Genomic DNA, 23,807 nt, shown 5'->3' on the forward strand with positions numbered 1-23,807 from the left:
TGTTTTGCAACAACTGATATTCCCCATATTTCTTGGACATGCATTTTACATGGTAGAATAGATCTTGCAGAACTCTGAAACACTATTTTAAAAATCTGCCATTTTTTTCTCCTTTTGTCCTAGTGTAATAATTTACTAATAGATGGTTGAGAATTTGGAGTATATCTAAAAAAAAAAAAAAAAAAAAAACAAGTTGAATTCACCAGACACTTTGGAGGGCATAGTTGGAGTATGGGTTCATCTACTCTTTTTACTACTTGTCCCCTTATATATTTTTGTGGTACTGCCTGATATAGACTTTCTAGGAGAAAGAATTTCAAACATATATCATCTATTTCCATTCTTCCTTCATAATAATAAGTGGATTTTTAAAATAACTTCCATATAATACCAAATAATATAATTATACCACAGGGACTGATAATAATGATGACAAGCCATTTTTTTCACTTATTTGGTTCCTCATTTTGTAAGTATGAGGTATGTAAGAGGATGAAAGACCTACATGAATGCTTCCTTCTTCCCTGCTCTAGGCTGAGTCTCCTAGGCTAGACATTTTATCCTTTAGCAGAAGTGTCAAGAAGAATGTATTGTAGAAAGGGTTCCTTGCAGCATTTCAGGGTACTTTCTCTGATAATATTGTTTTAAACTAATTAATTTTGTTGTTTTCATTAAGTGAAAATTAATGCATTAATGAAAATTAATGCATACTGAATTCTGTTTAAAACAAAAGTCCAGAGTTCTAGGCAGATACTAGAAAGCATTATCAAAAGCCTTAGAATATTTCAAACAATTGGCATTTTACTTATCTCTGTTTTTCTGTGTCTTGAATTGGAGATCAGACCCATACTTATCCTCTTTTGTAAATTTTAATGCTGTCCATTGTAATATAAATGAATTATATTTTGAAAATTACCTTATTAAAATATTCATAATTTCAACATTGATTTTACTTTTGGCTTGTATTGTACAGCATAGTCCTACTAAATAAATGTATTCAGCTTTCAGTTACATTAAGAAATGGTCCCAATTTTAAATGGGATGATTCTGGTTTTAGGTATAACTGCTGCAGCAATGGCTGAAGCAATGAAACTGCAGAAGATGAAACTCATGGCTATGAACACACTTCAGGGAAATGGAAGCCAAAATGGGACTGAATCAGAGCCTGATGATCTTAATTCTAACACAGGTAAGTATATTCAGGGATCCTAAAAAGGTGACTATCCTTTTTTGAGGGGCGGGGGAGAAGTGGAATTAAGAAGGAAGAAGAAATATATATACGTTGATTACAAACAATTGCTTCAGAAGATACTTAACCCTATTGATAACTTGTACACTGAATCTAGAAAATGATTAGAGATCACAATCTTATTTCAGAAACATTCCATTATCTCCATTGATTTGTTGCAGTGGAATTGAATTCTGATTTGTACAGTGCTAGTCAATCAATGTACTTTCTGTGTGCTAAAGCCTGCCCTATTATTGCAGCTTCACCCCATGTTTCTTATTCCATTCTTATCTAAATAATTCATATTTATTAAGTATACACAATGTACAATAGTTAAACAGCAATAAGGCAATATGTTGGTACTCTGAGGACAGAAGACAAGAGTCACTGGATTTCAAATGTGTACAATCTAAGGAAAGAGACAAAAGTATACATATATCCAGGTGTGCTGGCACATGCCTGTAATTCCAGCAACTCAATAGGCTGAGGCAAGAGGATCACAAGTTCAAGGCCACAGTTCCCTAATCAACTTAGCCGGACCCTGCATCTAAATAAAAAGGGGTGGGAATGAGGTTCAGTGGTTAAGCACCCCTGGGTTCAATCCCAGGTACTCCACCCCTACAAATGTACAAATATGAATATACCACAGTGAATTTCACCTTTATGTGTAGCTCTAAAATACCAGTTAAAAACTGTAATTAAATTGAAGGAAATCAAATACAATACTGAAAGGAGAACAGGGGGAAGGAGGAGGGGAGGGAAGAGGAAGTATAGGGCACTTCAGTGGAGCAAATTATATTTCATGCATATATGTTTATGTCAAATGAACCTAAAGGTTATATACAACTATAAAGAACTAATAAAACATGAAAATAAAAATGAATTAATGTATAAAATATACTCTGAGATAAAATGTGACAAAAGCAACAAGATAAATAAAGTACTATGAGAATATAAAGAGAGAAGAAATTTCTAAATAAATCAGAAAAATATTCATGTATAGGGTGAGGTATTTGAGTAGGAGATGATGTTAAAGTGAAACTCAGAAAATGGATGGCTTTAAATGATGTTTTAAATAGATAGGACTATTCCCCTAGGTAACCATTTCCAAATTGTGGTTTTCAGAATCTCTCATATTGTGTCTAAGATATTGTTTGAGGAAATTGTTGTGTTTGATTACTAGTAAGTTTTAATAAACATTCTTAGGTCAACTCTAGAGCTCCCGTTGTTTACAGTGTTATTGACAAAGATTTCTAAATTTGAATTTTGGATGTCTTAGTGACTTGAAATAATTAAGCCTTATCCCACAGACGATAAGAAATTGGATAAGAAATTGGGTCATCAAGTAGCTAGGTAAGGAAAGAGCTAGCACTGAGACATATTCTCTTGGTCTTTTTGTTTAACATTATTTCTTTAATGTTTGAATTGATTTTCTAGTATAATCTAAGGTACATAGTTTCTTTCTTTGGTATTACATCTCAATCAATAATTCTAGACATGGAGATGCGGCTGGTAAAAGGACTTGTCCTTAATTTGGTATGACCAATTTTCTATTCATGATTTAGTCTAAAGAGTATTCTGGATATTATGGTTTTGACGATATCTCTGATAGTTTTTTTTTCTTTTTTGATATTCTTTTTTTCATTAAGGGAGGTATAGTAAACAAATGTTTCACTAGATTTCTAAAACTGTCTCCAATAATCAAGTTATAAAATTTCTGTTAGACCTACAAATATTCCAAGCAATTAAATGTTTTAAAATTTTGCTTTCATTTTAAATGTAAGCTTGATGACTTAAATCCTAGCTCTGAAATTGTGCTGAGTGAATATTTCCCTTTGTTTCCCTCATGGGAAGCTTTTGTTTCTATAAGGCACAACTAAAGACAGAAATGAATGGTCTCTGTTCACTTCATTTATTTGTGGCCATATGGACATTTTACCTGAGAAAATTTTGGCTTTTATAAGCCATTTTCATTATGATCTATGTGACCAGAAAAAAATTTTAAAAGATTTTTCTTCTTTTAAATTTCAGATGGTGCATGTTGTTTTAAATGCCATATTGTGACAGCATTGCTATTCAATTTCATCACAGTGTTTAGTTGCTAAATCTCCAGAAGGCAAATTATAGCAGCTATAAAAAGATACAAAATATTCAACTAAAATATTTCTGTTGGTGTTAATATGTTTACCTATCTTGTCATTTTAAAAAGAATCACATTCTATTTTCTCTGCATATTCCTTGTAACTTCTTATTCCAATATCCATTTCCATTGACTCTTGCTATTTATTTATGGAAGTCCTAGCATTTATTTGTTTGTGATAGGTTTTTATCAAAATATGTATTAAATATCATGTTCTACACATTCAACTCCACAGGAAAATGTGCAAAAAGGAAACACATTCCTAGAAGTTATACTATCAACCATTATTCATTTTGTTCTTTACAAAAACAACCAAAGTAGTCATAGTTCCCAAACTCTTATGATCTAAGAAAATAAACAGGACACTGACCTGAAAATGTAGGAAGCTTGTGTTAAATTGAAATGGAAGAAAAGAAGTCTCCCTTTGGAAGTTTTTATATACCCTCATATTTCATTGAAATTGAAATTTTTGATGGATTCTGTAAGAGCAGAGATAAGAGAGAGGAAAATGGAATTAATGACATTTATCTTTAAAAGGTAAAGCAAACATAGATGTTAGAAGATTTCTAGGCAAGAATAGCATTTTCTCTTTTGAAGACAGACCTATAGTTTCTTTGATTCAAGGTTTTGTTTAATAGCTTCTGTAATGGCTGCACCATGACTCTGCATCAAGATTTCAGCATGAATAACAACCTGTTCGTGTTTCATTTAGCTCCAAATGAGAAATTCTGTCTTTTATTGTTTTAGGAAATTAGTCTGTGTACTATTGCTCCTGTAGCTTTATAATTAATCACTAAAGGTTATGGCTGTGGAGAGTTTGTGGGAAATAGATGCCTGAATGATTATAATTGTAGCTGTCAAATTGGAAATATAATTATAGACCAGCAGGTCCTTTTTAAAAACTATGACAAAAACTTTGAGGGTTACCTATTTACATGTAGAAATACATGGGTTATTTTTAACTGTGTTTCTTATTTCAGGAAGAACTGTGCACCATAAGTCCTCTGGAGAGTCTAAGACGATAACCATGAAAATCTTTATCCTCTGTGTCTCTGCTTATTCTGACTTTTGTGTTGATTTAGCTTCTGTGGAGCAGGTGTTTTTTGTCTTTTAGAAATGTAGAGTATTTTGTCTTTTAGAAAATATAGTTTACAGTGGAAATAACTGAAGTTGATTAACTTGCAAGTTTGAATTAGAAAATCCCAAGATTATCTTTTTTCTTTGTTATCCAAACACCTCATTAGATATGGAGCAAGATGTTTCTAGAGAATCAAATGAGTCACACTTGTTTTTATTAAATCTTGACACCAAAAACTGCGTTTAGGTTTTCCTCTTAGAATTGTAAACTTTTGCTGTTCTTTTCTACTTCTGTGCCTCTGGCCCCTTTATAAGAAATGTAAACCAGGAGAGCTTATTGTATTTTTCAAGACCCTTTTAAAAACGTATTCCAACAGGAATTATTATGTCTACTCTTAATACTTCATGTAGAAGATTAAGGATTTATTGTTTTGTCAGTGTTATTAAGGTAAGTTTCTATAAAAGTACCTCAGAGTTAAGCCTTAGCATACCTCTTCTTCACAATGAATAATTTAAAATAATGTCTTCTTTCCTTACAGATCTTATTTATCAACCTGTAATCATTCTAGTATTTCTTTCAAAGCCTCCACCTTCCTCTTGCTCTCAGATAGGCTATTAATCCAAAGTGTTAAATGCCAATTCTAAGGGAGGATCTAAGCTGTATTGAATTTAATTTGCTTTCTGTGTCTTATACTTCTTGTATGTGTCTGAGATTTTGAACATTTAAGCTAGATGCCTAGCTCTATTACAGTTTTGTTCTGCAATTTTAAACAAGTCTCTTTCTCTTCATACCTTAGTTATAATGAATGAGTTTGGTATAATTATATTGGATTTAAGTTGTAATTATCATTTTTTTGTGATTCTTGAACCTCATTGGTTGATCCCCATCTTCTCTTTTTATTCTTTTCACTTAATGGGTACTTTTTTGAATCTAGAGCTCTTATAGTCCACACTATTTCTTTCTTTTTTGGGGGGGTACCAGGCATTGAACTCAGGGGCACTCGATCACTAAGCCATATCCCCAGCCCTATTTTGCATTTTATTTAGATACAGGGTCTCCCTGAGTTGCTTAGCACCTTGCTGTTGCTGAGGTTGACTTTGAACTCACAATCCTTCTGCCTCAGCCTCCTAAGCTGCTGGGATTACAAGTGTGCACCACCATGACCAGCCAACCTGTTTATTTCTTACTGGATCTTCCACTCTGTGTTGTCACTTCAGATTCTGAACAAATCCTCAAAATTTTTACATTGGTGTCTCCTGATCAAAATCTGCTCTATTTTCAGGCACTAATAGAAATGTCTTCCCTGCACTTGAGATCTAGGAAACTTTGCTGTATAATTGTCCATAATTAACTTTAATCCATGGGTGACCACTCTTTGAATGTCCCTTTTCTGCTTCTTACTTCCTGGGAACACTATCTAAGTGTGTGACCTGTTTGGATTTTCACAGTTTATTGATGATCCAATTGTTTAGACAGGTCTCAAAAACCTTGATAAAGTTAAAATAAATTATATCTACTGCTTCACCTCTATTTCTCAGGCTGTTGTTTTTTCACAGAAGGGAGATTAGATTTACTTAAAAAAGCTTGGTCTTTAGGAAGCCATGCTGGGTATTCCCCATCATACTGTTCTTTTCAAAGTATTTGGAAATTGATTAGTACTACATTCCAGGACATATATCTTATTTTACAGACTACATACGAACAGATAAAACAAATACCAGAAAAGAAAAAAAATGTAAGGAATAGTTCTTGAAGTAGGCCAAGATATATAGAATATTATTTCCTTTCTGTGAAGCCTTTGAGGAAATTATTATAGTGAGTTGACATATTTGTGCTAGTTGGAATATAGTGCTCACAAATGGAGTTTATAATAAGTTAAGAGTATATTTATAATTTCATGATTCATGAACTAATGATAACTTCACAAAATTAAATAGTAATGTGCTTATTACAGTGCCAAGTTTCAGAGACTGATTTATATAATATGTGATTTTGAGTATCAAATAATTAAAATAATGTTTATTATGCACTGTCATGATTGTTCCTATTGTCTTCATAAAAAGCAGTTTAATAAACGTAATTTTACATAGCATTGGGCACATTATTATCCAATATTTAATGGATTCCACTTTATAGTGGACAAACTAGTATATGGGTCTTGGAAATAATCACTCTTTTGTTCTAAACCCTAATTCTCTATAGTTCTATGGTACTCAGACATCAACAATACTGCAGTCATGGATATGACCTGTACATATAATGAACCTAATGAATACACTGAGCCCAAGTTCAATAAATACTTGTGCCATTATCTGAAGTTTTGAAAGATCTCTGACATGCAAAGTGAGTTTTAATGCAGTATCACATACCATAAAATTCACTCCATTTAAATGCACAATTCAGTGTTTTTAGTACATTCACAGAATTATACAAGTGTTACCATGGTCTAATTCCAGATTTTTTTGATCAGTCTTACCCATTTTCCACCAACTTTCAGCCCCAGGAAGCCACTAATCTACTAATGCATTGTATTATTTCTTATGTAAATGAAGTCATACATTATGTGACCTCTTGTGTATGACCTCTTTTATACAGAATAATGTTTTCAAAGTTCACCTGTATTGCAACATGTCTCAGAAATTAGTTCCATTTCATGCCAATACTATTAAGTCATTTGAATGTACCAAATTTTACTTATCCATTTATCTGTTGATAAAAATTTAAGTTGTTCCCACTTTGGGGGCATTGTACATAATACTGTGTCAATAGCCATGTGCAAATATTTTGGGGGAGGATATATGCATTTATTTCTCATGAGTATGTTCCTAGGAGTGGAATTGCTGGATCAAATGATAATTCTGTGTTTAACACTTTGAGAAAATGCCAGAGTGGCTGCAACATTTTGTATTCCTGAAGTGAATTTTGTGTATTATATATGGAAAGATTGGCTTAAAAATTAAATTTAGATTAATTATGAATTTCTGGATACTCTGTATTATGTTGTGTGTATTGTACAAATTTTGTGACATTCCAACATTATAGTTACCCTTTATAGAGGCAACCTGATCCTGCAAAGCAGCAGAAACTCTATAGCCCCTAGGAATGTTAAGAAGGTCAAAGGTTGTGACTTTAAAGAAAAATTCAAGAAGTGAAATATGATCATTTGGTTGATGTAGGGAGAGGGGTGTTGACCTCTGACTTTTCTAAAGCTTATTGTATATCAATACAGAGCAGGAAAATAAATCATACCACGAAGGTTTATCATAACAATACCAACACTTTTGTAGATGAAATCATCATAAAACAGTCTGGAATTCTAAGCATTAGCTGGTCATATTTGGGGATGAGTTTTTTTAGTGGGAAATAATAAGAGTGGAAAGGTAATACTACCTGGAATAAAACATATCTATATGACTCCAAGGAGTGAGTGGTGGAAGTTTTGGAAGTTTTTTTCTTCAGAAATGGTATGGCCAGGGGCATGAGGAGAAAAGAAAAAGGAAATCCTAAGGAGATAGTCACTGTGTCAATTACCTTAATGTACACCATTCATGGGTTTAGATAAATTCTCAAGGAATTTATTATATTGTCTTAGGATTTTTCCCTTCTTTCCTGGCTTCCCATGGAGATTTGGGCCTGGATCTTAAGCCTTAAAACAGTTAATATTTGAGAGCCCTTCCAAAGGAATTATCACACTCAAAATTACACATGCATCTATCTATCTATCCATCCTCCATTCATCTATACCACAAACATATATACCATTTATCTATATATAAATATATCATAGGGATAAAATGATAATACTTACAAATGGATACTTATCCAAATGTAATATATTCCTGCTTAAATTATATTAATAATCATGCAGTAAAATATAGATTGAAGAGAAAAACAAAATCTCAGTACACACAATGAAAATAAGGATATCTATAGGAATAAAAAGTATAGTTAGAGAAACCAACTGTAAAGGCACCAGGCTCACTGGTAAGAACTATGTATAGAAATTTAATATATGCACTCATTGTAGGGACTATTTATCACACATGTGAGAATTTTGTTTTTTAACTTATAAAGGAAGTTGGGCACAGATTCTCAGAAAGCATGTTTTCTTTTGCAGGAGTAAATACAATAATCAATAACATAAGACACTTCCTTTGAGCTGGCCTTATCTGTAAATAAGATGATTTCATGGACTCTGGGAAATTGCAGTGTTTCTGCCATTCCCAACTCTCCTAGGATGTATCTAATGCAAAGTAAGAAATTAATTTCAAAGCTCTCTAGGGTATTATAAATTTTCACTCTTATCAGTTGTTTATATCTTTATGTGAATTCAAGTTTAAGAGCTTGTGCTTATGAGAGGAAAGAATTCCCTGGGCAAAGCTTAAGGGATAGATATTGTATGCTGAAGCTTAAGGGCCCAAACACAAACCTTGTCTGTTTCAAATTTATCTTTCTTTTCTGAGGTTGCAGTATTTCTTAAGAAATGTGTTTTCTAAATTTTATTAAAGATGCCTCACTTCTCTTTCTTGGCAAAAAATGGAGATTTTTCCTTCACAAGGATTAATCTCCATGTGCAGACTGAGCCCATGTCTACTTTACCTAGTGCATTCTCACACAAGGCCTCTTTTTCTCTCTGAATTAAATGTCAAGCCTTTCTAACTGGGTCATTAATGAATACAAGTGCCCTTCTAGATTATTATTATAATATACTAATATTTATCTTAAATGACTTGTAGAAAATTTCAAAGAAACCTCTAGAAACCCCCAGGATTGATTTGCATCTAAATCATTTTTAACCAGGAGACAAAAGTCCTTTTGTCCAGATGCTTAAGTTTTGCATTTTGTGGAGAAGTAACTTCTATGAAAAATAGATACCTCATTTTAAAATTTGAGTGAAGATATTCTGTCCTTCAAACTTACTGATTCTTAGACTGCTTTATCCTGCTGGGACATGATCAATGAAGTATCCATGAATTGTACTGGAAACTATCTATTCCCATAAAAGACTCAGTAAAGAGCAAAGCATTTGTTATCTTTATGTAGAGTCTGAAGTTAACATGCATGATTTAATAAATGTGTTTTTGTCATCCTAAGAGAGATATCAAGTAGTAATAAATATTTTAGTGGTGTTTCTTTAAGCAGTTCAAATGTTTTGAGTGTAGACCTTTGTGAGAGTGGGGAGGCTGGAGTTCAATTGGAGTGTAGTTCTGAGATGGTATTTCAGGAATCAAGGGAATGGGAAAAGTGTCTTGTAAAGTTTTATTGTCGCTGTACCTTTTTTGCGACTATACCTGCCCCGGAGATTTCTCATAAATGCAAACATCCTTCACAATCTGTTTAAAAAACCGCAAATACATCACTCGGAGGAATATTTAAGGAACCATCAGGAGGGGGAAATCTCATTGGTTTAATGGAATGCTGTCAAGGCAAATCAACATCATGAATGACACTGGGGCAGAATTGATACTTTTGCACTGACATGTTAAAAGAAAAGTCCATGCATTATTTAGAAAACCCAGAAATCTGTCAGCTGTATGATTGCCGAGTTAGCAGAAGCAGGAAGATGCTGCTCAAGTTGAAAAGAAATGCGTAGGCACAGATCCATATTGTAACCTTTCATGTTCTACACCCACCATGAATACTCAGCTATTACACAGTCAGCATTTTTTAGTTATTCTCTTTTAAATTTTCAAGTGCTTCAGAAAGCAAAAGAGGTAGGTCTTTTATTTAAAAAAAAAGCAAAATGTCTAGGTTGTTATTTTAGTATTAGAGTAAAGAAAACAAGAGCAAAGAAAGATTGTTTTTCATGTTCTTGAGAGCTGTGCAAGTTTCCCAGGAGTGTCGGGGGTTGTTAAAGTAGGTATTATTTTTACACATTTGCCCCATGAACAAAGTATTTTCTTAACCATTTTGCTACACAAAGAAACACTGTTAGTGAATTAATCACATTATTATACCATTTATAAATATATTTTATTATCTACTAATATAAAATATTGTACGTATCATTATTTAAATTTTTGGTTGTAGTTGGACACAGTATCTTTATTTTATTCATTTATTTTTATGTGGTGCTGAGGATCAAATTCAGGGCCTCGCATGTGCTAGGTAAGCACTCTACTGCTGAGGCACAACTGCAGCCCCTGTACATATCGTTTTTTTACATAATTCTAGTGAATAAATAGGATAACATCTCTTGAGTGACATCTTGCAATAATCAAATTCTTGACCTTCTCTATATCTTTGTATTACTAGTATGATGCAAATAGAGTTCTATATTCTTGCTATTATCATAGGAGAATAAAAAGAGGCACAAATAAACACAGTGCTTCATTAGGGTCATACATCTTAACAAGAGATAATTAGTGGTAAAGGAACCAAGATCTTGTCTTTTTAGAGTAGTAAAGCTTGTGTTCTTTCCCTGTTTTTTTTTTTTTCTCAGTACCAGGCATTGAACTCAGGGTTGCTTTTCCATCTAGCTACATCTCAAGTCCCATTTATTTTTTATTTTGAGGCAGTCTTGCCAAATTGCCAAGTTTTTTGAATTCTATACTAGCTGTTAATTTATAACAAGTGAAGAAACCAGCCAATAAGGAAAAATGATATAGAATTAGAAAATAAAATTTTGTGTCATCTGTATTTTGGAGAAGTCTATCCTGATAGGTTGCAGAAGTTAAATTACTGTTGAGGTGGTTCCGATTTAAAATTGCCTTTTACTTTGTTAGAAAAGTATAAACTTTCTGATCTTATTTCCACTGGAAATAATGAGTAGGAACAGTTTAGCATAAAGAAGCTTAAAATTTATTTTTTAAGTTACTGTGTAATTGGTATTCCATAGAGGGTTCCCTTGGAAGGAAGGTGAATTAATACTTTTTGCTTTCAAAGATTGTATCATTACCATCAGCCATTTCCACTGCCAAAACCCACAATAAACAAAAAAGTCCTAGAGATAAATTTATATTGTCTTTCTACCTATGGAATTATCTGAGTTATAAGTTATCATTTTTGCCTATTTCTTTTGCATCTTGATGATGTTTCCCAACTCTGTCCTCTTTTCATCTTCACCAACCTTTTTAAACTCCTTTTTGGTTATGTCTACTGGTAGACTTACCAATTAGACATATTAACAAATTAACAAAAGCATTTCATTTCACATACTGCAGTGATGTTTTTGTAAGTGTGTGTGTGTGTGTGTGTGTGTGTGTGTTTGTGAGAATTAGCAAAGTTGTGCTTGAGTGCAAGTGTAGATATACCTCCACAAACATCTCTGTATAATATTCCAGGAAAGATATTTCTCCTAGGTAGTATATCCTTGATCATTTCTCCCTTTCAATGTTATCATTATGTGTTATAGTTTTACATGAAAATACATTTGGCATATACTGCACTTTATAAAATAGTTGTGTTGATTGTAGATAACTGGGTTACATCTGATCAGACTTAAACCTTGTACTCAAGCAAGAAACAGAATTGCAGCTGGGTGTAGTGGTGTACACCTGTAATCACAGGGGCTCAGAAGGCTGAGGCAGGAGGATAGCAGGTTCAGAACCACCCTCAGCAAGTTAGTGAGGCTGTAAGCAACTTAGAGGGAACTTGTGTCAAAAAAAAAAAAAAAACTTAAAAAGCCTGGGCATGTGGCTTAGTGGTTAAGCACCCTGGTACCAAAATGAATAAATAAATTAATACTAAACAAGAATTGCTAGGATGGTTTGAAAATGAGGAAAATTAATAGGGTACCTTTTATATTAAGTTGAGAAGTTGCAGAAGAAGCAAGCCAGTGGAAGCATTTGGGGTTCTGAGTTTGAGAATCACCTCTGCCAAAAGTACCTGTGAGACTTTAGCTAGTGTGATTTTGTACCACAGCCTCTGTTTGTCAATGTGTAAAAATACTATTTTTAATGAAAAAAGGGTTCAGTATCTCTAGTTATCAGGGAAATGCAAAGCAAAATACATTGAGACTTTATCTCAATCGAGTTAGAATCACAATCATCATGAACAAAAATAATAGTGCTAATAAAGATGAGGGAAAGTTACACTAATACATTGTTGGTGGGACTGAAAATTAGTGCAACTAGTCTGGAAAACAGTATGGAAATTTCTTTAAAAAAACTAGGAATGGAACCACCATATGACCCAGCTACACACTACTTGGTATTTATCTAAAATTGGCATGCTATAGTGATACAGCCAATCAGTGTTTATAGCAGCACAATCCACAGTATCCAAATTGTGAAACCAGCACTTGTACCTATCAGCAGATGAGTGGATAAAAAAATTGGTATAAATACACAAAGGAGCTGGACTCAGCTATAAAGAAAAATGAAATTATGGCATTTTCTGGTAAATGGATAAAAATGGAGAACATCAGCTAAGTGAAATAAATCAGATCCAGAAGGCCAAGGATTGAATATTTTTTCTCATATATGGAAGCTAGACCAAAGGGAAACATGGCAGGGGATAGAAGGGAGACCAGTAGAGTAGAATAAGCGGACAGAGAGGGCAAGAGAAGGGTCAGGAAAAAGTAGGCAATGCAGAATGAAACCGACAAAATTGTGCTATATACATATATGAATATACCACAGTGATGTTCACCTAAATGGACATCTATAAAGAACCAATTTAAAAAACATTATGAATAAACAGAGAAAAGACCAGTAGGTTAGAAGAAGGGGAATGGGTCAGGGAGGAGGGGAGGAAAAGAGGAATTACTGGATACTGAATTGGAGAAAATTATATTCCATGCATATATACTTATGTCAAAATGAACCCCAATGTTACTATAATTCACTAATGAAACATTTTAAATATAATTTTGATTCAATTATTTAAAAACCATTTCAGTTGTAGAAATCTCCATTTGTGCATAGGGTAAGTGTTCATCCTTGTTACTCTAATTGTATAAGGGGTAAGTGAAGTATACTATATATTGGTTATTTGGTTCAGGGACTGCCTATAAATAAATTTTAGAAAAGTGCCAATCTAAATATGGTTTTACTGTTAATTTTTATTATCCTTCTAGAATTCTGCATTAACTAGAATATATCTTTTTCTGCATTAGAAAACACTGAATTGGCATGTAATGCATCTCAATAGTATGTGGTAAAGAAAGTAGCACTGGTCTACTCTTCCCTTCAGAGAAAAAGAGGAAAGGCGGTAATATAATGTATTGGAATTATAATTTTTTAAGAGTTAAAAGCCAAATGTCAAACCTCCTCTTATTTTTTGTCTGTAGGACCAAATCCACTGTATTTATCTTTCTTCAGTTTAGGATAGCTTTGATCTCCATGAGCTGTATGGCTTAAAATACTACGAATAGCAACACTTTAAAAATCTTTGGATTAGCTGAGACCAACCTTCTATAAAAACAGTTGTAACTAAATAAAGTGCAAGAGTCTGTTTGCTGCAATCATTCAACAATGCTTCAGGGTATAGTGTTCCCTGAATGCATTAACATTAATAGGAACTGCATGCATTCATTGAAGGAAAATATTTACCTTTTAGTTTGTATTTCAGCCATTTAGGGATATTGTATGATCTACTTTACTTGATTTATCTAGTCTGTAACCTTCCTTGCATTCTAAGAACTAGCACTGTGTTTTAATAGCAGAAAAAATAGCATTGTCTCATTGAATCAAAATTACTTGCAAGTAATCTATTTTCATATATAAGCTTCATTGTAGTAAATTTACTTTGAAGTATAAGGAACATGTCTTTGTAGGGTAAAAGGAAATAACTCCAGGCAACTCCCAAATAATAAGGAAGAAAGTTTTCAGTTTCTTGTTATATCTACTATAAGAAACAAATGAAATACAACAAAACATAATGATAAAATATAAACAGCACATCCTAAACAGTTTATAAGGAAACATTATCACATGCCTATCATTTTGCTGATCTTCAGCAAATTTATACTATCTGAGTATAGAGCTCTAAATCTTCAAAGCTTAAAAACAGAGGTACAGCATGAACTAATCTTCATTTTTCCCCTATCTTCTTACAGCAGCACTAATGGAAATGTATTTTGTTTAATGACTCTGAAATCCTGTTTGTAATTAGATGTGGGAATTGGTCTTACTTTGTAACAGATGATACTGGAATAATAATATGAGAGATGCTACACTGAGACCAGTATCCTCCTAAATCTATATCATTTTTCATTTTATTGACAGGAGATGTGTACAAGGAACAAAGAGATTGATTTTAAAAAGGAGGAAAATAAGATCTAATAAAAATTTTCAATCCAAATCTTTTAGTGTTACTTTCAATATATTGCATTGGGGAGAAAGAAAGAGCATGAACCTTGTTTTTAATTTTAGGCAACAACGGTTTTAAATTTGTTGCTTTGTTTCTGATAATGATCTTTGAATGTTATTGCAAAGACTAGGTAGAGAAGTTTAATTAAGTGACAGAGATCATATCATTGAAGCATGTATTATATGTTAGGATGATTATACAAAATAATTAATACTGTCTTTTAAAGGACTATTTTATATTCAAACAATGAATTTAAAGAGTGGACAGACTGAATGCAACAGCTGTTCAATTCATTGTGCTCTTCATTGTCAGTAAATCTACTGTCACTAATCATTCTGGTCACTAAAGATTTAGTAATGTTTGTAGGTATTAGATTTTTCCTCATTTAATGTTAATGGTCTCTAGGGACCACAAAAAGTAGACTACAAAGACAATATATGTGTTATAAACAAGTTTCATCTACCCTTCAAACAGACATGTTATTGTCATTGAGGGTAGTAAGAATGCTTGCATGTACTGACATACCTTTGGTACAGAGTCAGGTTATACATATTGAATAGTATATGATAGTTAATTTAGGTGTTATTGTATTCCTTTGTTTTCCAAGTCATATGTTGGTCCCCTTTTGAAGATACAAGGCTAGTGAAAAGATGGAAAATAATTATTTGTTCTTCATAGAAGAAGATCTTAGAAGATGGAAAAATGTACCCTGTTCATGGATAGGCAGAACTAACATCATCAAAATGGCGGTATTACCCAAAGTTCTTTACAGGTTCAATGCGATGCCAATTAAAATCCCAACGGCATTTCTTGTAGAAATAGATAAAGCAATCATGAAATTCATATGGAAAAACAAAAGACCCAGAATAGCAAAAGCAATTCTAAGCAGGAAGTGTGAATCTGGAGGTATAGCGATACCAGAGTTCAAACTGTACTACAAAGCAATAGTAACAAAAACAGCGTGGTACTGGTACCAAAACAGGCAGGTGGACCAATGATATAGAATAGAGGACACAGAAACCAATCCACAAAATTACAACTTTCTTATATTTGATAAAGGGGCTAAAAGCATGCAATGGAGGAAGGATAGCATCTTCAACAAATGGTGCTGGGAAAATTGGAAATCCATATGCAATAAAATGAAACTGAATCCCTTTCTCTCGCCATGCACAAAAGTTAACTCAAAATGGATCAAGGAGCTAGATATCAAATCAGAGACACTGCGTCTGATAGAAGAAAAAGTTGGCTACGATCTACATACTGTGGGGTCAGGCTCCAAATTCCTTAATAGGACGCCCATAGCCCAAGAGTTAATAACAAGAATAAATAAATGGGACTTACTTAAACTAAAAAGTTTTTTTTTTTTTCTCAGCAAGAGAAACAATAAGAGAGGTAAACAGAGAGCCTACATCCTGGGAACAAATTTTTACCCCTCACACTTCAGATAGAGCCCTAATATCCAGAATATACAAAGAACTCAAAAAATTAAACAATAAGATAACAAATAACCCAATCAACAAATGGGCCAAGGACCTGAACAGACACTTCTCAGAGGAGGACATACAATCAATCAACAAGTACATGAAAAAATGCTCACCATCTCTAGCAGTCAGAGAAATGCAAATCAAAACCACCATAAGATACCATCTCACTCCAGTAAGATTGGCAGCCATTATGAAGTCAAACAACAATAAGTGTTGGCAAGGATGTGGGGAAAAGGGTACACTTGTACACTGCTGGTGGGACTGCAAATTGGTAAGGCCAATCTAGAAAGCAGTATGGAGATACCTGGGAAAGCTGGGAATGGATCCACCATTTGACCCAGCTATTCCCCTCCTCGGACTATTCCCTGAGGATCTTAAAAGAGCGTACTATAGGGATACTGCCACATCAATGATCATAGGGGCACAATTCACAATAGCTAGACTGTGGAACCAACCTAGATGCCCTTCAATAGATGAATGGATAAAAAAATGTGGCATCTATACACAATGGAGTCCTTTCCTGATTTTTAAAGTAAATTCCTTTGTTCTTTATGAACATAATCTGTTGGCAGGAAAGAGATGATAAAATGACCTGTTTATTTCAACAAATATTCTGTATGGATTCTAGCTCCTTCTTTATGAAATACTGGAGATATCCTTATACTTATGCAAAAATGTAATAGTTCTCCAGTATCTCTGTTTATATTAATTAGTCTAGAAGAGTGTTTTATATAACATGGGGAAGATAAAAATATAAAAGCACTATTGGATCTGCCAACTTTAACAGATGTTCAGGCACAGAGTAGGTACTAACTAAATTTTTGCTGAATATTGATTGTGTAGTGTACCATTGTGTTTTGTACATTATGGTGATTGTCCTATGAATCACTATTTTGTAGGATATATTGTAATTCTAGCCGCCTTCATTATTGACAAAATTTTTTGTCAACAAAAACTAGGAATTGCATTTCTCTGTGAAGTCCAAAATAAATAAATGGAAGTTTTACAACTAACACTGTTTTCTAAATACTTTTTTGGAAAATATAGAGGTAAAATAGTTATAATAAAGAGATCCATTATATATTTCAACTTAAAAACTTCAATGGAAAATGTTATGCCTTTTGGTATGATTTCCTACCCCAAAATCAATCACAACAGTTCTTATCAATGCATTATATTGGATCACTTCCAACTTGAAAGATAAGCTTTGCCTCAGTGAGAGGAACATTAGCAGAGAGAAATTCAGGTATTAGGAATGACAGGTAATGTAAATAAGTGACCTCAGAGAATTAGGTGATCATACATTATTTGGAGAAAAGTTAAACAACTGACAGCAATACAGGGTAAGATGTTTTGACATGCTGCTGATAGTTTTGATAGTGTGATCAGAGTAGGTGGAAAAATGCAATGGTGTGGTTTTGGTTAGTAGATATAAAGCTAGATGGAATTGAAACAACATAAACCAAACTAACAATGGCCCAGATATAACCAAAGCAAAAGTCAAGTAATGGTAACAATGAGATAATTTGAAATCTGTGAAAAGTCATGATATTGAATGTAAAAGTGACTCAAATAAAATGAAATCCAGGAATGCTGGATTAGAATGGTCAACAAAATTAGCCAAAAAAAAAAAAAATTGAAAGGACAAATATAAGTATACCTACATTCTTCATGTTATTTGAATCCAGTTACACAAACAGAATTAATATAGTTCTATAAATGAGAATAAAATGTGTTAGAAAACAGCTCCTAAAGTGTAAGAATTATAATATTATAAAATTTTCTACATGTGTATAGATATATTCCTAAAAAATATCCTAGCAATAAATAACAGACTACTTGTTTTCCTCTATCTATTTACACATTCACCAATCCAACTATGTTTTCCTCTATCTATTTACACATTCACCAATCCAACTATGTTTCTATCTTTTAAGCCATATATAGACAGTCTCCAACTTGTGACATCTTAACTTTAAAATTTTTTACTTTATAATAGTGCAAAAGTGATACATATTCTGTATAAACAATACTGTGAATTTTGAATTTTGAGTTTGTTCTGGGCTAGTGATAAACATTATCTTACACTTTCCTAATGCTGGGCAGTGGTACTGAGCCACACTCAAAAGTCAGCTAAGTGATCACAAGGGTAAACAAATGATGCCCTACAGTGTACTGTGTGGCTAAGCAATGATGTTCCATAGGTTAGGTGTAGTTAAAGGCATTTTTTTGAGTTAACATTTTAAACATGATGGATTTATTAGGTTATAATTCCATCATAAGTCAAGGAACATCTGTATTCATTCAATAAACATTTATTTTTTTGTTTTTTTTCAGTGGCATGAACGTTAAGATGTATAAGATACAGTCCTTTAAGAGGAGGTGCATATAGAACTGTTGTGAAAATACAATGAAATAATGAATTTTGATGTTTTCCAAAATTAAATATACTTTACAAATACCAAGGAATTTTATTGTAAACTCCAAAAATGTATGATCATTATTTCAAAAACATGGATAGTGTTTATAGACAGTTCATTTGATCAAATTAAGCCTCATTACCATTTTTTTCCTAATTTTTTTAGGTAGTACTGGGAAGTATGTTTTGGAGTTGAAGTGATTAGTAATATTTTCTGTATAATTCTGATAATATATTGTTTCAAAGTTATTTTTATTTCTATTATCCCATTATTCGTACTGTGAAAATAAAATGAGATTATAAACATGGAAAACATTTTAGAAATTCTAACATTGAAAGTTATGATAAATGATTACTTATGTATTTTAAGAATGACATTTTTTTCTGTGTCCCAAAGAGAAATGCATTTTTAATACCTGCTGTGAAATCTAACCCAGTTCCCATCCTGAGTTTGATCCCTATTTTGGCTTTATATTCTAGAACAGACTCACATTTCTCTTGTTGACTGATAAATAGGAGAAGATTTTAGCAGTAAATTAATTATTCCGTTACCAAGGGTGTGACCTTGACCTTTAACAATTTTTTCCCATCTATAAAATAACCATTTGAAAAGTTCCTTACAGCTGAAATATACTGTTTTCCTGTAAATACAAATTAGAATGTGTTGACTTTTCTTTTTTATAGCATGAATGAAAAGGATATGGACAATGTTATGGTGACCAAACTGACATTCATATTTTAATTTATCCTGCAATGTGCCTCCATTCTCTTTTCTGAAGAGTCAGCATCATGTAGTCATTTGACACAGGTAGAATCATTAGTAGAAGAAATAAATGGAATAGAATATTTTCAATAATATGTGTTCATAATCCAAACTCTTTGTTTATATTCACCTGCATTTTGTCATTTCATTTGTTTCAGTGACTTAACAATTGAATTACATTTGGTATAGGGATAAAAATTCTGTATGACATATCTACTGTATGAGTACAAAATGGACTCAATAATAACTAGAAATAAACACAATTATTTTTAGAACTACATTTCTCAGTGATACTAATTGTGTATGTGTGATATTTTCTAATTCAATTAGTATCAGCTACATTCCACATTAGCTGTTCTGTTAAAAGCCATGTAACATACCAGAGAAAAGGCATCAGTTTGTTAATAGCAATCTAACTGGTTTTAGCTCATTGACCATGACAACAAAAGTATCACAGAAGCAGAACCTTTGGATGATTTTGTTCCCTGCATAATTTCCCCAACTTCAAAGGCTTTTTGCAATCCTCAGTTCCATTTGATTTTTATTCTTCTCTTTGATAACAGCCAAAATGCATCATTGATGGATTTTTGAGTGTCCACTTGGCATCATATATTACTCTTGTCTGGAAATCAGTTTCACAGATGCACAAAAATGAAACCATTTGTCCCCACATAGCCACATTCTCAGAGGTGAGAACATTGGAATTCACAATTCACTGGACTTTACTAGTCACTGTTCTCAGGAAGTATGCACTGATGGAGGACCTATAAATGTTCAAATGTTCTACCAGCAAAGAAGACTGTTAACAGCTCCACTATTAAGCTTGTTCTATCTTTTTAAAAATATTTTTTAGTTGTAGTTGGACACAATACCTTTATTTTATTTATTTATTTTTATGTGGTGCTGAGGATCGAACCCAGCACCTCACATGAGCTAGGTGAGCACTCTACCACTGAGCCACAACCCCAGCCTCAAGCTTGTTCTATCTTTCATTGATTTCTGTCAGTGTATATATACAGATGGATTTGTTTCTTTATAGCCAAATAGCCAGAGGAGCATTCTGGTATCATATTTTATATAAATTGTGGTTCTGGCTCCACTCATTAGGATATCGAACTTATTAAGGATAAGTGAGAGCATTGTGAAAAGAAATCTCTTGGGTAACTAGTGTCTAACTTTTGTGGCTTAGGAATAACATATTATGAAACTTACAAATCAGTTACCTTTTTCATTTTTTGTCATATTTGAAAACTTAAAAATACAGTATGTCTATTTTATAAGGAAATGCAAGTATTTAAAGTTAGATTTTTACTCTGTGGGCAATCTGGACACGTCTAGTACTTTTCTTTGAAAGAAGTCTTGTCTTCAACTTGAACATAGTATGTTTTAACATTGAACAATTCAATTGTTAGAACCAAATGAGGTAGACAGAGACCATTGTGTTTCTTTTCCACTTAATATTTAAAATAATTGAAGGAAATGGTGTTTAACATACTTACATTATAAAACATAATATGAATATTAATGAACACAATACACAAAAGCTAAAATATTATCAAAAGCTTACATTTATTTACATGCTCATCTTTTTTTCACAGCTCTCTGTCTCCCCAAAAAGGAAAAGACTCTTTTGCATTTAGCATCCCACTTTGAAGTTTACATTTTATTTTTAAGAAACTTACAGAATTATAGAATGCTAGAGCTAGAAGTCATCTTTGAAATCACTGAGCTTAACTCCATCATTTTATGTGAAAGGAAACTGAAATCCACAAAAGGCAGAGGAGTCTCAAATATCAGTGGGAAGTTAATCATCAACTGAGAGGTTGGAAAATTACCGATAACTTATGAGTCCACTATATATTCAGTGATAATTACAACACAATAATTGACATTAATATGATTAATAATCCAACTTGTTACTATAGTTTCAAATTAGTGATTATTTGTAACTTAAAAGTAAAGATTTTATAATATATTTACCAAAATAGTATAAGTTGAGCCTGTCTCTATTACATATTAATTAATCACTGAAATATATTATAAATCCAAATTCTTGGTTCCACTGAAAAACTTTAAAATACACAATAAAGCCTTTAAAAGGAAATATCTCTAAGGGAGTGGGATGAGAAAAGGAAGGAGAGTGGAATGAATTTGACATGACTTTCCTATGTACGTATATGAATATACCACAGTGAATCTCACCAACATGTACATCCACAAAAAAATTAATTAAAAATAAATATGGGAAAATGGCAGAAAGATCAGAATAAAGGAGGGAGAAGGTGCTAGGGAGAAGGGAGGAGAAGGAGAGGTAGTGGGGACTGAATTAAAAAAAGATATACTTCATGCTTTTATTATTATGTAAAATGGATCCTATTGTCATATATAACTAAAAAGAACCAATAAATTAAAAAAATCTCAATGAAGAACAAATTTTGGTACAAGAAGGGGTAGCTAGTCTCATGTCAGATAAAGTGGACTTCAAGCCAAAATTAATCAGAAGAGAAAAAGATATTCACTTCATACCGCTTAAAGGAATCATATATCCATAAGATATAATGATCATAAATATTTATGCCCAAATCAAAGGAGTATCCACATACATAAAACAAACCCTTCTCAATATTAAGAATCAAATAAACCACTATACAGTAATACTGGGTGACTTTAACACACTTCTCTCACCAGTGAATAGATTATCCAGACATAAACTAAAAAAATGTTCTACAAAACTAAAAAATACAAATAATAATATGGACCTAAAAGACTTCTATAGAATAGTTCATCCACAAATGACTGAATTAATTTTCTTCCCAGCAGAACATGGAACATTTTCTAAAATAGACCATATTTTAGGTCACAAAGCAAATCTTAGCAAATATGAAATTATAGAGATAATCAGACCATAATGTAATGAAATTAGAAATTAATGATAAGATAAAAACTAGAGAACACTCTAACACTTGGAGACTAAATAGTACACTTTTGAATGATGAATGGATAGTAGAGGAAACCAGGAGAGAAATATGAAACTAATTAAAGGTAAATGAGAATATGTGTCAAAATCTCTAGGACACTGTGAAGGCAGTTCTATGAGGAACGTTCATAGTATTGAGTTCATACATTAAAAGAAGAGAATGATACCAAATACATAATACAACATTACACTCAAGTTCCTGGGAAAAAAAGAACAAACCAACACCCAAATAAGTAGAAGGCAGGAAATAATTAAAATCAGAGCTGAAATCAATGAAATTGAGACTAAAAACAAATGCAAAAGATCAATGAAACAAAGACTTTTTTTGCACTAGGGATTGCACCCAGGAGTGCTAAACTGAGCCACATTCCCAGCCCTTCCTTCCTTCCTTCCTTCCTTCCTTCCTTTCTTTCTTTCTTTCTTTCTTTCTTTCTTTCTTTCTTTCTTTCTTTCTTTCTTTCTATCTATATATATATTTACTTACTTATTTATTTTGAGACAGGGCCTCACTAACTTGCTGACACTGGCTTTGAACTTGTGATACTACTGCCTAAGCCTCCCTAGCTTCTGGAATTGCAGCCATTTGCCACTGCACCCAGCAATACTTAATGTTTTGATAGGATAAACAAGATTGATAAACCCTTAACCAAACTAGCCAAAAGAAAGAAACAATAAAATTAACTAAATTCAAGATGAAAAAGGAAATATCACCACAGACACTACTGAAATCCAGAGGATCATCAGAAACTATTTTGAAAATTTATATTTCAATAAGCTAGAAAATCTTGAAGATATTCAAGTAATGAAATTGAAGCCCATATCAAAAGCCTTCCAACAAAGAAAATCTGAAAATCAGACTGATTCTCAGCTGAATTCTAGCAGACACTTTAAGAAGAACTAGTACTTATGCTTCTCAAATTATTGCATGAATTAGAAAAGGAGGGAACACTGTCCAGCTCATTCTACAAAGCCAGTTTCATCATGATACTAAAACCAGACAGCGATATATCAAGGAAAGAAAACTTCAGACCAACATTTTTGATGAACATAGATGATAAAATTCTCAATAAAATATTGGCATACCAAATACAAAAACATATGAAAATGGTGCACCATGATTTTCTTTAGTATTATATTTGTTGCATGCATTAAGATAATATGCTGAGCTTGTGAATTAATATCATGTGTAATAATGTGTGTGCATGCACATGTGTTTATGTAATATTTTCAGTCCAGCTAAGCATAGCATTAATTTCTGAAACAGTCCCCAGAAATTGCAGCACATTATTCCTTTAGTTGTCTCCTTACAAAATTCATAACCTAAAATTTTTCTCTGATAGTCTGTTATTTCATATTCTCAACTTTGACTATGGGTTTATAAAGGGAATTGTTTGTAAAATGGCAGTGTTTTTGTTGAAGTGAATTTAGCTGAAGAGTAACATTTTCCAAATTTTCCCAAAGTCT

The 23,807-nt window shown here is 32.7% G+C and overlaps 1 protein-coding gene across 1 annotated transcript in view; it reads left to right on the forward strand.

The window, feature by feature from the left end:
• The first annotated feature begins 1,063 nt into the window (after positions 1-1,063).
• The window catches only part of Dach2 (dachshund family transcription factor 2), a 153,500-nt gene continuing 130,756 nt past the window's right edge, over positions 1,064-23,807 (forward strand). Inside the window, exon 1 of the mRNA XM_046425401.2 lies at positions 1,064-1,189. Within this exon, the coding sequence (XP_046281357.2) occupies positions 1,075-1,189 (115 nt within the window). The 5' untranslated portion in view covers positions 1,064-1,074. The remainder of the gene's footprint in view (positions 1,190-23,807) is intronic.

Source organism: Marmota monax, unplaced genomic scaffold (genome assembly GCF_021218885.2).
Source record: "Marmota monax isolate L192 unplaced genomic scaffold, Marmota_monax_Labrador192_F-V1.1 WCK01_AAM20220418_F8-fsc00176, whole genome shotgun sequence".
Lineage (NCBI taxonomy): Eukaryota > Metazoa > Chordata > Mammalia > Rodentia > Sciuridae > Marmota > Marmota monax.